General features: G+C 41.9%; 1 protein-coding gene across 3 annotated transcripts in view; it reads left to right on the top strand.

Annotated features, from left to right (window-relative positions):
* nsmaf (neutral sphingomyelinase (N-SMase) activation associated factor) overlaps window positions 1–16,069 on the top strand; it is a 116,702-nt gene that overhangs the window by 70,769 nt on the left and 29,864 nt on the right. For 2 of the 3 annotated variants that reach the window (XM_068031884.1, XM_068031881.1), the window contains 6 exons: window positions 4,799–4,841; window positions 5,060–5,226; window positions 9,167–9,281; window positions 12,140–12,198; window positions 12,591–12,658; window positions 13,427–13,491. In XM_068031884.1, coding sequence (XP_067887985.1) covers window positions 4,799–4,841; window positions 5,060–5,226; window positions 9,167–9,281; window positions 12,140–12,198; window positions 12,591–12,658; window positions 13,427–13,491 — 517 coding nt within the window. The remainder of the gene's footprint in view (window positions 1–4,798; window positions 4,842–5,059; window positions 5,227–9,166; window positions 9,282–12,139; window positions 12,199–12,590; window positions 12,659–13,426; window positions 13,492–16,069) is intronic. The other variant, XM_068031883.1, reaches the window with a different exon arrangement.

The following is a 16,069-nucleotide window of genomic DNA, read 5'->3' as shown; positions in this document are numbered from 1 at the left end:
AAAACGTTAACTGTGTTTCTCTCTCCACAGAGGCTGACAGACCTGCTGAGTATTTAGAACATTTTCTGTTTTAATTCCTGAGAATATTTAGACCACATTAATAATAAAGCAAATCATATTACAATATACTACCCTTAAATAAAACTGATCCAGTGGTTGGGTGCAGCTTTTCTGCATTGTGATGAGTTTTACCAGGTGCTGTCATGTTTGGTTGCTTGCCATAGGCACGAATCCTGTAGTGTCGTGTGCTAATCCGCTCATGATCGTGCATGTGGAAATTTTATTATATAAGCGTAAATACAAAGAGTATGCTTAAAGAAAATTCAAGGTAAACTCAGTGACGGTTACAACTATATTTTAAAGTTACAGCAGCTTTAAAAATATGACTTCAAAGAAGTGGTTTTATTTCTATTTGCTTAAACTGACACTAACTTCAGTGAAGGCTCATTTTACAGTGATGTCAGATATCATGTTATCAGCCATTGTTCATGCACCTGGATGTAATAAATTCATTAATAATTAATAATATAGCAACCAGATGTTGAGAGTCAATGGAACTGTTTACTGCTCAATTTCTTTGGTTTTGGTCATTGTAGTACGTTCGAGAAAAACTTTTTTTTTCTGACTTATTTTGATCAAGCAAATAATTAAAGAACACGCCATCAAAAATATGATTAGGATAGTTGTAATACCTGCATAACTAGGGTTGCCGACTCTTGTAGGACATATTCTTGAAGGTTTTATTACATGATATCCCACGTCCAGCCACCACTATGGTTTTTCTCCTGGCTTGCTCACAACTCCTGGAGTCTCCAGGTCAGTCCTGGAAGGTTGGCAACTCTGGCTGATATTTTAACTAACTCAAAATCCATTCACTTACACAGAGTTAAAATCGGGCCCTCTGTGCCCTCTAAATTAGCAATGTTTTTAAGGTTAAGTGCATCATTGATGTTCGGCAGAGGTTCATAGAATCATTGAAACTAAAAGCAGAGAAGGCCATTTGGCATGTCATTGCCTGTCCTGACTCTCAGAAAGAGCAGTTGTGCTCAGTCCTGAATCCCTGCTTTCTGCCCGAAAACCTGTAAGTTCCTTATCCTCGGGTACCTGTCCAACTCCCTTTTGAAATTACTTATGGAATCAGCTTCCACCACCTTTTCAGGTAGAGCATCCAGAATCCGACAACTCTCTGGGTGAGAGAATTTCTCCTCATTTCCCTTCTGGACTTTTTGCCATTGATTTTGAATCAATGACCTCTGGCCACTCGCCAGAGGGAATCGTTTTTCTCTGTTTACTTCATTAAAACCTCTCATCATCTTGAAAACTTCTATTAGGTCACCTCTCTTAACCTTCTCTTTTCCAAGGAGAACAGTCATAACTTTTTCAACTGCTCCTCATAACTGAATACGCTCATCCTGGTAAACCTCCTCTGCACTGCTTCTTAAGGCCGTTACATCTTTCCTGAAGAGCAGTGCCCTGAATTGTCCACTGTAGATTTTTGATCTACAAAGGAATCGAGGGTTATGGGGAGCAGACAGGAAAGTGGAGTTGAGGCCAGGATCAAGTCAGCCATGATCTTGTTGAATTGCATAGTGGGCTCAAGGGGCCAAATGGCCTACTCTTGCTCCTGTTTCTTATGTTCTGAGACTTAACTTTGTAAAGTTCTCTCATGGTCTCTTTGCTTTTATGTTCTATTTGTCTATTTATAGATCTAGGTAACTCACATACTTTTTAAACTGCCTTATCAGCTTGCCGTGTCACCTTTAAGGATTTGTGTATATAGACGCCAAGGTCTTTCTGCTTAACCTGACTTTTCAAAAATTTGCCATTGAAAGTATACTGCTTTTCCACACTAGTACTCCAAAAATGCATCACTTCACACGTCTTCACATTGAACTCCATCATCCATGCTTCTGTGTGCCTGTCATCCTAAACCTATAACTAACGTCATCACTATCTACAACTTTGCCAAGTTTCATATCATCTGCAAACGTTATAATGATACTCCCTACATCTGAGTCTAGGTCATTCATAAAAATTGAAAAGGGTAATGGACCCAAAAATAACCTCTGGAGAACACCATTGCAAGCCACTTTCCAGACTGAAAAACCTCCATCCACCACCATCCTTTGCTTCCTGAGCTAATTTTGTATCAATACTGCCACCTTCCCCTGAATGCCAAGGGCTTCCATCTTATTAATTAGCCTCCTGTATGGCACTTGTCCAGATGCAGCAAGACCTGGACAACATCCAGGCTTGGGCTGATAAGTGGCAAGTTGCATTCGTGCCACATAAGTACCAGGCAATGACCATCTCAAACACTAGAGAATCTAACCATCTCCATTTGAAATTCAATGGCATTATCATTGCTGAGTCCCCCCTATCAACATCCTGGGGGTCACCATTGACCAGAAACTAAACTGGACCAGCCACATAAATGCTGTGGCTACAAGAGCAGGTCAGAGGCTAGGAATTCTGCAGTGAGTAACTCACCACCTGGCTCCCCAATGCCTGTCCACCATCTACAAGGCATAGATCAGGAGTGTGATGGAATACTCTCCACTTGCCTGGATGAATGCAGCTCCAACAACACTCAAGAAGCTCGACACCATCCAGGACAAAGAAGCCCGTTGATTGACACCCCATCCACCACCTTCAACATTCACTTCCTCCACCACCAACGCACAGTGGCAGCAGTGTGTACCATCTACAAGATGCACTGCAGCAACTCAACAAGGCTCCTTCGACTGCCCCTTCCAAACCCACGACCTCTACCAACTGGAAAGACAAAGGCAGCAGATGTATGGGAACACCACCACCTGCAAGTTCCCCTCCAAGTCACACACCATCCTAACTTGGAACTATATCACTGTTCCTTCACTGTCACTGGGTCAAAATCCAGGAATGCCCTTCCAAACAGCGCTGTTGGTGTTCCTACACCCCAAGGATTGCAGCGGTTCAAGAAGGCAGCTCACCACCACCTTCTCGAGGACAGTTAGGGAGGGGCAATAAATGCTGGCCTAGCCCACATCCCCGAATGAATAAAAACAATCCATTTCACAGTTCAGTAGCTGCAGTACTTGCGACTGTTATTGCTTCTTTTCTGATAACTAAAATTGAGAAAACTGCAATATTTATTACTCTAGGTTCTCATCTCATTTATCCATCCAAATACAACCAGAATCTGCTAGAAGCAGGAAATATGAATTTAGTGGATACAGATAATGTAGGTGTCAGCCTTTGCTCAGTTGGAGCAGTCTCACCTTTGCCTCAGAAGGTCCTTGAGCACACACACTGGATTGCCATGGGAGTGCTGTACAATAGAGGTACGGTTTTCAGATGAGACGTTAAATTGAAGCCTCGTCTGCCCCCTTAGGTGTCTGTAAAAGATTTCATGGCACTGTTCAAAGAAGAGCAGGGGTATTCTCCTGGGCAATATTTATCCCTCAGCATTTATTGGCTACAAAGCATTTGGGACATCTGAGATAGTGAAAGTTGTTATCTAAATGCTAATACATATTATTTCTTTTTGCGTGTGAACTCTTGTGAATTTTATTGAAAATTTTGCAAAGCGTATGATGAATTTTGGATTTTTTTAAACCTCTAAATCAGTTTCTTTTGAATGCTTAATTTCACTGTACTGGATCCAAATCTGAGTATCTTCTGGAAGTACTTCAGCGTTGACTATTCGGCTTTACCATATCAGTGCTGATCTTTTGTCTTTTCACTTTAAGATGGTTGAACAAAGGACCATATGGGGGAGCCATGAAACTGGAGTTATTAATTCTGTTGTAGCTAATTCTTATGTAGTTTCAAGGGTTATACATGCATAATGGATTATTTCACTTTTTTTATCCCATGTTACTTGCATAGCTATAAGCTATGTGTTGTTACTTTTTCTCAAATGTTGTTTTATTATGTTGTCTTGAGTGCCAAAACAATCTCCAACCTGGCTTGATTGTAACTATAAAACTAGTAAGTTTTAGTTTATTGGTATGAAGTGACACATTTTTTGGGTGGGCTTCATTTATTTCAGTATTATAATGGAGAGTTCCTACACTTGATAGGCCCCAAGCTGAATATATCTTGCTAAGAAAACATTGCTCCTCTGCCTTCTGCCTCGTCAATTCCTTTTACTATTACTGTACTTGGATTGAATCCTGCTTTTCTAACATGTAGAAAAAAATTCCATTTGGAATTTGCCTCCACCCCTGGCTTGGATTTACAGTACTGAGAAGATAACCCTGATTCAATGAAAGTCTTGTAAAAACAGCTTACATTCCTATATCAATTCACATGTAAATAAGATGTCTGAGGACTTAACAAGTAGATGAGAAGTTGACTTTTGAGCAAGAGAGGAAAAGGAAAAAATTGGAAGCTGGGTTGGGGGGTGCGATTCTGAAAGCATTGAGCTTTAGAAAGCCTTTTGAAAATTAAATGGGAGGTCTGAAGGTAGAGGGATTTAGGGAGACGTAAGCCTGGCAGAGATCCTTGAGATCCTACGCTGCCAACTACAAGGGAGAATGAGACAACAGTGGAAGTTGGTTAGCTTCACCTTTTAGCGCTGCATGGAATTTGTATTACACACAGCAAGACTGTGTGCCTTGGAATGCTTGAGGTCCGAACCCAACTGAGAGTCTGAGCACAAAGTAGATACACTGTATTTGACTTACATATTCCCTAAAGTTCCAATTTAGGCTTTTTTTTTTATAAGTCACTGCCATCAATTCTTGTATGAAAAGAAAATTGTGGTATTAAATGCCCAAAAAGAACTTGCAGTAATAATTTCACTTTGTTACAGTGTTTCATCCTTTGACTTACGAAGGAGGAGCTGATTGGGACAGGTAATGAATAATTTTAAGAACTGAAATTTTGCTTGCTTGTAAAAGCGTGATTGCATCAAGATGAAGGATGTAATTTAAAATGTATAGTATTATACATGAACTGTTTTGAGCCAATCTGGAAGTAAAATGTTATTGTCTTCATAGTAGCTTTCATTGAGCAGTTGCAAATGCAGCACTGGGATCAGTTCAATACTCACATTTACAACACTTGTCCTCAGCATTGAGGATCCAAATCAGAAGATAGCAATGCTAACCCAGATCCTGGAATTTGGACAGACACCAAAACAGTTGTTCATCAGCCCACATCCTCAAAGAATAATGCCGAAGTTTCAGAGCCTTTCCAAAGGATGCAATCGAAGTACTTCCATAGCAGAGTTGTCTCCAGGTAAAGTTGCAGATATATGAACTGCAGTTATAATTACTGTACTAATAATGAACAAATCAGTGTTCCAGAGGTCTGTGACATTATTATGATAGGGTAATTTATTTTCTTATACCACATTTACTTCAATGCTTGCCACCAGTTTCAACCTTATGTTTGATGACAAAGCAGTGAAGTAAATTAATTGCTAATGTGTACTATTAACCTTCAGTTCCTTTCTCCATCATGTGTTTGTCTAGCTTCTCGCTAAATGTATCTATGCTATTCATCTTAACTACTCCCTGTGATAGCAAGTTCTACATTCTAACCACTATTTGGAAAATAGGTTTCTCCTGAATTACCTGTTAGATTTATTGGTGACTACCTTATATTTATGTCCCCTAGTTTTGGTCTTCTCCACAAGTGGAAACATCTCTTCATCTACCCTTCATTATTGTTAAGACCTTTATCAGGTTACCTCCCTCACTCTTCTTTAATGGAGAAAAGAACACCAGTCTGTGAAATGTTTCTTGTTAGGTATAACTTCTCAGTTCTGGTATTATCCTTGCAAATCTTTTTTGTGCTGCTGCAGTGTCTCCATAACCCAGATTTTATGGTCTGCGGCGAAGTGATGGCACTTGCCACGGACCTTGAGAAAAGCTGCCCACAAAGATCTGGTGATCTATGTGGTGAGATTTCACCTTTCTCAACATTAGTCTGAATTTGGCATCAAGTCAGGAGATCTCCAGGCATCCAGTAACAGTAATGTCATCAACCTGACAATCACATTGAAGAATTCTCAGACAGCAAACCAGGACATAAAATGCACTGATTATCTTTTGCTGTTGATAAATAGAACAGAGAAAAATAAAGATTGGGACATGCACATTAGAAGCAGAAATATCATAAACTTAAAAAAATATATTTTTAGTTTATTAAAACATTATGGAATTATCTTAATGGAAAAAATTGACATTGCACAAATTTAAAATTATGTTTCCAGTGCCAGAGAGATGGGTCAGCAGTAGTTATGATTTATTACATTTAAAACCCAGTTACACATCATTAACAAGGTGTAACTTTTTCAGAGTTTTTAACAGCGAGAATACAGCATAAAAGTCCTCGTCAGTTCAGTGATTTCTAAAGATTGCCTTCTGCGGGGACTTCATCCGTGCACCCTGTGGTAAACACGGAATTACTGACAGCAACTTCTGGATTTCCGTGTTTAACGGTGCAAGTGCGGCTCCTAGAAGTTGCGGTCAGTTTCACAGTTGTAATGATGGCGAATGCTGACACTTCTGGCATTACAACCGCAAAATCTGGGCCTGTATAATTTTTATAATATAGAGACCAGAACTGTGCACAGTGCTTCAAGTGCGGTTTAACTAAGGTTTTTTGCAAATTGAATATATTGCCTTTGCTTTTCAATTCTGTTCCTCCAGAAATAAAGCCCAGTGTTTCACTTGTTTTTTTTAAAATGGCCTTATTAATCTCTATGAGCCAGGACCTTTGACTAAAATTCACCATTGACAGCAATCTATGTCATTGGCACACACCTTATAGCCATGCCCGATGGTCACATTTTTTAGTCATTGACTTACATGTTGTCTTCCCCAGGGATTGCAATGTCTCATGCTAAAATGTTGATCTGATGTTGGAGCAACTGTGTAAAATAAACAGTTTAGGTTTTTAAAGCAGAAGGAGCTGCAATCTGGCATTGCAGAATCATTTCTTAGTCGTTCTGTGAATATAAACATACTATTGCTGAAAATAAAGGTTTTGTCGAAGCTTTCCATCTTGCACTCATCAGGACAATTCGCAAGAATACCAATGGAAGGGAAAGCAACAAATTCAAGCTATATGAGAAGAGAGTGCTGACTGGTTAGCAAATGGACTCTGATTGGTAGAGGCATTGCCGTAGAGAATGCACCAGTTTATGGTGCCTGACAGTTAACTGCCAAGCCTTTTCCTGCGTGACAATGGCGACCCTGATCAGATAATTTCTCGCTATATATTGTGCAGACTTATGAACGGGCCTAAGGCCATCATTTTCGGCCCTGAAAAATGCCTGATTTACCTCAGATTACCCTGGAAGGGTAATGTATCCCAAAAATTTGAGAAACAGGTTTCACGCCGCTACTATGTAGTAGCAACATGTGTGGTGTTCGCCACTAACAGGATGCTGCCGTCAAGCCAAAAAGACTTTCTGCCTATCACACAAATGAGTAATGTGATACATGAATTTCAAAGCCAGTGTGATGCTAGGTATATAGGCCGTACGTGCCAAAGACCAGCAGATTGTGTCAAACAACATGTCCCTTCCACTGTTCGCAATGAGCAAGGTACAGGCCGTACCCAACCAGCCCATGCTTTTTTTTTATTCATGGGATGTGGGCATCGCTGGCTAGGCCAGCATTTATTGCCCATCCCTAATTGCTCTTGAGAAGGTGGTGGTGAGCTGCTGCCTTGAACCACTGCAGTCCATGTGGGGTAAGTACACCCACTGTGCTGTTAGGAAGGGAGTTCCAGAATTTTGACCCAGCGACAGTGAAGGAATGGTGATTATAGTTCCAAGTCAGGATGGTGTGAGACAAAGCTCAAAACACAGTGACCAACATTAGTTGTGATTCTGCAATTGGACGACATTTGCTAAATAATCCTCAGTGTGCTAAGAATTATGCTGACAACCAATTTAAGATTGTCAGTAGGGCTTGCAGTGTGGCGCATTCGCACGTACTGGAAGCTACATATACTAATACACAGGACCCTGTTCCTTGCAGACAGAAAGAACATGTACACACATTGCACCTGTTCCAGCTAAACAAAATAAGTGACATCCATTCGCTGGTTCGTTCCTCAGGGCAATGGCTTGACCAATCAGAGTCAAGCTGGCTGGTTTAAATTTCAAACAAAGCTTTGCAGTTAACTCTAAAATAAAAGCAAAATACTGCGGAGGCTGGAAATCTGAAATAAAAACAAAAAGTGCTGTGAATACTCAGCAGATCTGGCAGCATCTGTGGAGAGAGAAGCAGAGTTAACTGGGTTCGGGTTCCGAAGAAGGGTCACTGACCCGAAACGTTAACTCTGCTTCTCTCTCCACAGATGCTGCCAGACCTGCTGAGTATTCCCAGCAGTTCTTGTTTTTATCTTGGCAGTTAACTGTCAGTCACCATAAACTGGTGCATTCTCCATGACAACGCCTCTACCAATCAGAGTCCACTTGCCAACCAATCAGCACTCTCTTCTCATACAGTATAAATTTGTTGCCTTCCCTTGCATTGGTATTCTTGTGGATTGTCCCGATGAGTGACAAAAAGGCTGTGACAAAATGTCTCTATTTTCAGCAATACTCAAGTTCTGTATTACCAAACGACTATTTATAAACACGTTGTTATACAAGGCAAATTATATCTGTTAAATGTCTACTCTTTGTGCAGACTGTTCACTAATTTTAATCTCTTGCACTTCTTAAAGTTGTGGGGAGAGACCGGGCCTGCAGGATTAATTTTGGACTGTTCATTAAAAAGCTGATGATAAGGATTGAATTGCCTCCTTCTGTACTGTAAACCTCTGCAGTGATGCATGTTATTTGATTATTATATGGCAAAATTGTAGACCTAAAAATGGGTGTACCTATGTGGCACTTCTATTATTGAAATAATGCAGACTTTTAATTAGTGTTATGATGTAAGCTTATTTTTAGCAAGAAATGGGATTTAAAGGTGTGCAAATGTATATTATCAAAGAGCTTTTAAGAGTGCATAATAGCCTTTATATTGGGTTTTGAGTTTTGGTGTAGGATCAAAGATAGGATTTTAAGTGCTGCTGGATCCTCTTATCAAGCCAAGTTTTCTCTCATACAAATTAAATTATGTTTTGATTTAAATATTGATATAATCCAGTACTCTGCTTTCTCATTGGATGCTGGAGTTTCCTATACAACAGTAACCAATTTTGTGTATAGCAGTTTCTTCCTGTGAAGATTCCTCATTTGAAGATTTGACAGAGGAAAGCCTAAAACTAGCATGGAGCAATATCAGTAAACTGAGCATAGTTTACCAGCAAAAGATTCACAAGGAGTAAGTTGTATGTGTTCATTCTGTGTAGTTGAGTGACTAACAGTGTAATAAGGATACACTCACTAATATATGTGGTGCTATAAATATAGTTGGATTGTAGTACTGATAATTATGTATTCAAGGAGAGAAAAGGAAAAGCCTGCCATACATGTTCGCTGCTAACCACATGTAGGAACCCATTGACGGATATGTGGTCAGAAGCTCATCTCGGGGTCAAAAATCACATCAAGATGACGAGCAGTCTGGTTCAGCCTCAGATAGTTGCCACGTAGAGGGGTGGAATCAGTGGCTAGGAAAAAGATTTTGTTATGGAGACCAAAGGCATTTGATCTTCCCAATATTTAAATGGAGGAAATTTCTGCTCATCCTGTACTGGATGTTGGATGGGCAATCTGACAATTTTAGAGGTGGTGGTGAGGTAGAGCTGGGTGTCGTCAGAGTACATATGGAAACTGATGCAGTGTTTTCAGATGACATTGCCGAGGGGGATATGTAGATGAGAAGTAGGAAGGGACCAAGGATAGATTCTTGGGGGGCACCAGAGAAGAAAAGCCATTGCAGGTGATTCTCTGGCTATGATTAGATAGATAAGAATGGAATCCAGTGAGTGCAGTTCCATGCAACTGGACAATGTTGGAGAGCCATTGGAGAAGGATGGTGTGGTTAACCATATCAGAGGCTACAGACAGGTTAAGAAGGACGAGGAGGGATTGTTTACCTTTGCCACAGTGACATCGTTATTTGTGACGTGCATAAGAACTGCTTCAGTACTGTGGCAAGGGCGGGAACCTAATTTGAGGGATTCAAACATGGAGTTCTGAGGAAGTCGGCCATGGATTTGGGAGGTGCGAACATGGGCTGCATTTTAAAAATCTGCCGTTGAAGTAGGCAGTGGACGTAACAAAATGTGGCCTGCCCTCACGGGCACCGTGTCACAGAGCTGCCACGATCTCAAATGCAGCGGTTCATTTGTATGGCTGCGGCGCCCACCACCCCTGATGACATGAAGGGGGCGGGCGAACTGTCACTGGCAATGATGTCTGGCGCCATTTTTAAAGGGCTTACAGCCTTCAGTGGACATTTAAAATTTAAAGGGACAGGTAAGTTAAATTTCCACAAAACAGAATTAAATGACCTTTACGTGCATTTCCCCACCCCCCCCCCCAATGGTATTTCCAAATATTTGGGCCCTTTTCCTCCCCAGAATTCGAATATTGAGAATTTGACCTCTCTTTTTTCCCCCCCCCCCACCCAGAAAGGTTCGGAAACTTTACCCCTTCCCATTACCACCCCACCCCGATCAATCCACATCGATGTTAACCTGTCTTCCCCACCCCACAGAAAAAAAATCCTCCCCCTGCCCCCCTCACCCCCCAACAGCTGTGGTGCCACATTTCCCCAAACGAGGATTCGAAGGCATGGCATTGTCGGCCGCCTGAATGAAGATCGGTGCGGCAATTAAGGAGGCGAATGTACCCTCATTAAATCAGGTATGTAAATTAGTTTGCATATTGAAATGGGGGTCCCATTGCCGATCGGAGGGCAGCTGCCATGAGGCCTTGCCTCCGCCGAGATCAGCACAGGGCCTGGCCGCTGTCTGGGTCGGCGGTGGCCCTCCGCCACACTGATCTTCATTGCCCCCCTGCCACTGTTCCCGACGGCGGAGGGACTTTAAAATCCGGCCCCATGTTCGAAGAGTTTAGAGGGGAAAGGGGGGTTGGAGATGAGGAGGTAGTTTGCAAGGATGGAAGGGCCAAGGGTTTTTTTTTGGTGAAGAGGAGCGATGACAGATATGATAGAGAGGAGGACAGTACTTGAAGTGAGAGAACCGTTAACAATATCAGTTAACATGGGAGCCAGGAAGGGAAGTTGGGTGGTCAGGAGTTTTGTGGGTATGAGGTTGAGGGAGCAGAATATGGCTCTCATGGACAAGATGAACTTGGAGAGGGCATGAGGGGAGATAGCAGAGGAACTGAAGAATGGTGTGCGTTCAGGGCTAGGGCCAGGGGTCCTTAGAGGAAGCTTGGTCTGGTGGGTTAGGGGAAGGGAGGAAACTGGCATGAGCAGCTGATAAGATTATTCCAGTCTTATTGACAAAGAGGTTCGTGAGCTCTTTGCACTTGTTGGAGGTGAGGCTGGAAGAGACAAGGGAGAGAGGTTTGAGAAGATGGTTTGCAAGAGAGAAAAAAAGCCTTTATCTTTCCATTTCAGGATGATCCTGGAATAGTGAGCAGATTGGACAGATGAGATCAGGACCCAATAGTGCTTTATGTGGTCCAGCCAGATTTGGCATTGAATGGCTAAGCCAGTTATCCTCCATATCTGTTGAAGTTTGTGACCTTTGGACTTAAGGAAGTGGAGATGAGGGCTGTACCAGGGGAATGCCAGGGTGAGAGAGAGTAATAGTTTTTATGGGGACTAGGGCATCAAAGGTGGAGGTGAGAGTGTGGTTAAACAAATTGGTAGCTGCAGAAATGTCATGGTGAACAGGCTAGACAGTGAGATTTTGAAACTAAACTCCATTTACTGCTTAAAAGATGTAAAGAATCAATATAGGGAATTTTAACTTGTCTAACTAAATAAAAAAGAATAAATCGGCAGCCTGTTTTAAATCTAGCCTGATTTTGTTTTCCATTTTGACTTTAATAAGCACTATTACCAGTAATTTCCATTATGGAATAAGAAATTAGGTATTGTGTAAAATGGGCTGTCAATTCACTAATACTCATTTTTTGCTCGGTGATAAAAGTTAAAATGACCCGTTCAGTCTTCACTGCCTCCTCCAGAAGTTGTAGCTGTTGCTGTTGTGGCTTCTGATTCTCTTTGGATTTTATCTCTGGTCCTTTTTTTACAATTAGGGCAGTGACTGGAATCGCTGTAGCTAGAAATGGAACTTCAGTCTTCACAACTTCTCAAGGTAATCTGTTAAACTTCTGGGTGTATGATCACTTGTAACTAGGAAAATGAACCACGTGTTCTCTCTTCAGCTTGATATTAGACTACAAATTTAGATTTGATGAAGTCAAAGCTTTTATTTTCACTTTTAGTGCATGGAAGTAATCCTTCCAGCCTCAAATTTTTACATCTGCAATGGTTTTCACAGCCTCTCCATTGAGCTACTAATAAAATTTATGGGTATACTGTAAGATGATTTTGAAAAAATATTGTGTAGCAGTTTGTGTTGCTAACTAGCACAATCTATTTTTATAATACATGTTTCTGTGTTTGTTTGCATTCTTTAATGTCTATATATCTTCCAATTCCATACCCAATAATTTAAGTTATACTTCCTTTTAATTCACAACACAGATTCAACACTAAAAATGTTTTCTAAGGAAACAAAATTGTTACAACGGAGCATGTCCTTTTCAAATATGGTGAGTTCTGATGCTGTAGAAAAAATAATTGCCAAACAAAGAATCCCCAATTGGGGTCCTGAGGGTAAAGTAAGAGATAATTTTAAACCAAGCAAAGAGTACATATTTTTGTCAAGGTTACTCCAGAGGCTCGGTGGGAAACTGCACTATGTAGGGTACCACTAAGACATTCTATCCTGGAGCACGCCAAATCTGATGCCTTAGTGGTGTGCTGATTTTGCTGGTGTCAGAACAGTGGTGGAACTGCTATATTTAATCTGTGTTTCTGGGTAAGGGAAGGCACAAATCAGTGAGAGTTTTTGCTATTAGTATCTTTCTGGTAAGCTGCCAAAAGTGCACATATGGTCATCAGATGAAGGCAGAATTGCACTGGGCTGTAATGTCCCATTAGAGGGGCTAGCTACTGATGTTCTTCATCTAGACTTCCAGCTGAAGAATAGCCTCTGAGATGAAGTAATGTAGGACAAATGGAAGCTATAGTTTCGTCTTTCACAAGAGGTGAGGAAAATCAGCCAAACAACTGGAGGATATTAAATATGTTTTAGTCCATAGATGTCTCCCTGTTTTAATTTATTTAGATTATACAGATTCCCATATATTTCAAGTCTGTGTCATTCCTAGCTAGTAAAGCCACACTGTTGGAATCTTATTGGTGCTTCATGGTTACCAAGCTTACAGCATGAGATTACTGTGGAATGTTTACCCTGATATATTTAATTCTTTGGTCTATGAACAGCCTGCTAAACTGATCCCTCAATTTTTTATCAGGCCCTGTCATCTTGTTTGTTACTGGAGGATACAACTGTTCTGTGTTCATCGTGGGATAACAATGTGTATGTATTTAATGGCCTGCTTACCAAATGTTTCTGATTATGAAAACTTGCTCAAAGAAAATGTACAATGTATTCAAGAGGGATAGAGAATGAAAAAAGGAAGGGTTTGGCATTAGTGATTAAGGATAATGTTACAGTTCTACAGAGAGACAATATACCAGAGGGTTCAAAGACTGAAAAGCTGTTACATTGCTGGGTGGTTAGTATAGACAAATAATGAGAAGGCGATGGAGGAGCAAATCTGGAGGCAAATTTCAGAGAAATGTGAAAATAATGGTTGACATCCTTCCATGTATGAAAGATGATGGACAGGCAGCAAACAATCCATTTAGGTGGTGTGTCTTCTCTCGGTGCATCTTTGCTGATGGCTGTGAAGGCCAATCCTTGAGAGGCAGGTTCTACTGTAAATGCTGCATGTGAAGCTGCCAAGTGACGCTGTGAATTGTTGTTTTTGACGTTGGCACCTACTGCCAAGCTGCTGTAGCAACTGGTCATCATGGTAGTGCACACCAGTCCAACATTTCCCTCTTTGTCACCATTTCCCTCTTTCGCCAGCTCTTGACTCCCAGGTGCGATAGTCAACATTTAGGGCCTTCATGTCACGCTTGCAAGCATCCTTGAAGTGGGGCTTTGTAGGCGTCCCGCTGGTTGTCTGGCCCTGGCTGCTTTACCGTACAGAAGGTCTTTGGAATTTGATTGTCTTCCATCCTGTGGATGTGTCCAATCCACCGAAGCCACCTCTGTTTGATTAGTGCCAACACACTTGGGAGCTCTGCCTTTGAGAGGACTGCTGAATTTGTGATTTTGACCTGCCAGATGTACCCATAATGCACTGCAAACAGTGAAGATGGAAATTATTGAGCTTCTTTTATTGGTAGCTGTAAGTCACCCATGTTTCACAGCCATACAGCAAGGTGTTGAGAACACAGGCCTTGTAAACCATCAGCTTGATACAAAGGATCAACTTGGTGTTATCCCATGCGCGTTTCACGAGTCGGCCAAAGGTGGCAGTTGCTTACCCTATGCGTGTATCGAGCTCTGCATTAAGGGACAAATTGTCTGTCACCCAAGGTAGCAAAATTTGCTAACCACTTCCAGTGGGGTGTTATTTAGTGAAACGTGAAAATAATAATAATTATAATAATTATAACAAAAAAATAATAAAGCAGTAATAATAGGGGACTTCAATTACCCTAAGAGAGAGACTGGGGAAGAAACAGTGGCCAGGGGAGAGCCTGCCTCCATCGGGCCTGAAAGCCACACTGCTATTTTGCGTGGCCCAGGCCCTTAATTTGAAGAAGTCAGGACATCCGCCCCTCTGAGGTGGGAAGGTCCACCTTCAAGAACTGTCGGCCAATCAGAGGGCAGGCAGCTGTTCAGTCCCAGCAGCGCCATTGGGTCCAGTTCCCACTGCTGGGACTGCACCCATCAAGGAGAGGAAAGATGGATGTCGCCCTTTAAAGAGGTAAGTGGGAGTTGGGCCTTGTCAGGGACAATTGGCTGGGCCCTGGCGAGGTTGGGTGAGTTGGAGAGCAGGGTAGGTGGGGGCGGTCATGCTCTGCTGGGGGTGGGGGGTTGGTCATCTGTGGGGCACAGGGTGCCTGTTCAGGAGGTCTTCACCCCCCCCCCCACTCCCCACCCCCTAAAACAGCAAGGAGGTCACCTGGTATTACTAGGCGGCCTCCTCAGGTGGCGGAAGCGGCTGTCAACCGCTGATAAAATACCAGTGGTGGCGGAAAGAGGCTCTTAAGTAGCCGTTAATTGGCTACTTAAGGGCCTCAATTGGCCTAAGGCCAGTTGGGCTGCTTGCCACCTCCCTCGCTGATGGTGAAATAGCAGCAGGGGTGGGTAGGCGACGGGCACACCTCCTAGTCCACTTCCAGGGAGCCGTAAAATCCCAGCCGGTGCAAAGGACAAGACGGGTGAAGAATTACCAAAATGTTTGAGAATTTTCTTAATCAGTATGTTTCTAGCCCAAGGAAGGAAGCAGTGCTGATTCTGTTTCTGGGGGATGTAGAGCAAATGGCGTTTGTTTCAGTTGGGGAGCACCTGGATAATAGTGATCATAATATAATTAAATTTAAAGTAGTTACAAAAAGGGATAATGAAAAATCAATGGTGAAAATACCAAACTGGAAGAGAGCCAGTGTCAGTGATTTGAGATGGAATCTAGCATAGGTGGACTGGAAATGAAGATTGGCCGAGGAAGCAATAAATGAGCAATGGCAGACCTTCAAGATGGAGACAGTTTGGGTACAAACCAAGCATACTCCCATAAGAAGAAAAGATAGGGCATCCAAAGCTAGAGCTTCCTGGATGACAAAGGAAATAGAGGTTAAAAGAAAAAGGATGCTTATGACAAATGTCATGTGCAGAATACAGTCAAAAACTCAGCAGAATACAGTGTGTGCTGGGGGAAATTGAAAATGTATGTAAGAAAGGCGAAGAGAGTGTCTGAGGAAAGACTACTGGGCAATATAAAAGGGACCCCAAAAATATTTCATAAACATACCAAAAGTAAAGGGATAGTTAAAGGAATGATAGCGCTGATCAGGTATATAAAAAAAAATCTTATGTA

Source organism: Heterodontus francisci, chromosome 5 (genome assembly GCF_036365525.1).
Source record: "Heterodontus francisci isolate sHetFra1 chromosome 5, sHetFra1.hap1, whole genome shotgun sequence".
NCBI classification, from domain to species: domain Eukaryota; kingdom Metazoa; phylum Chordata; class Chondrichthyes; order Heterodontiformes; family Heterodontidae; genus Heterodontus; species Heterodontus francisci.
Note: the sequence above shows the minus strand (reverse complement) of the source record. Positions and strands in the feature narration are given on the sequence as shown.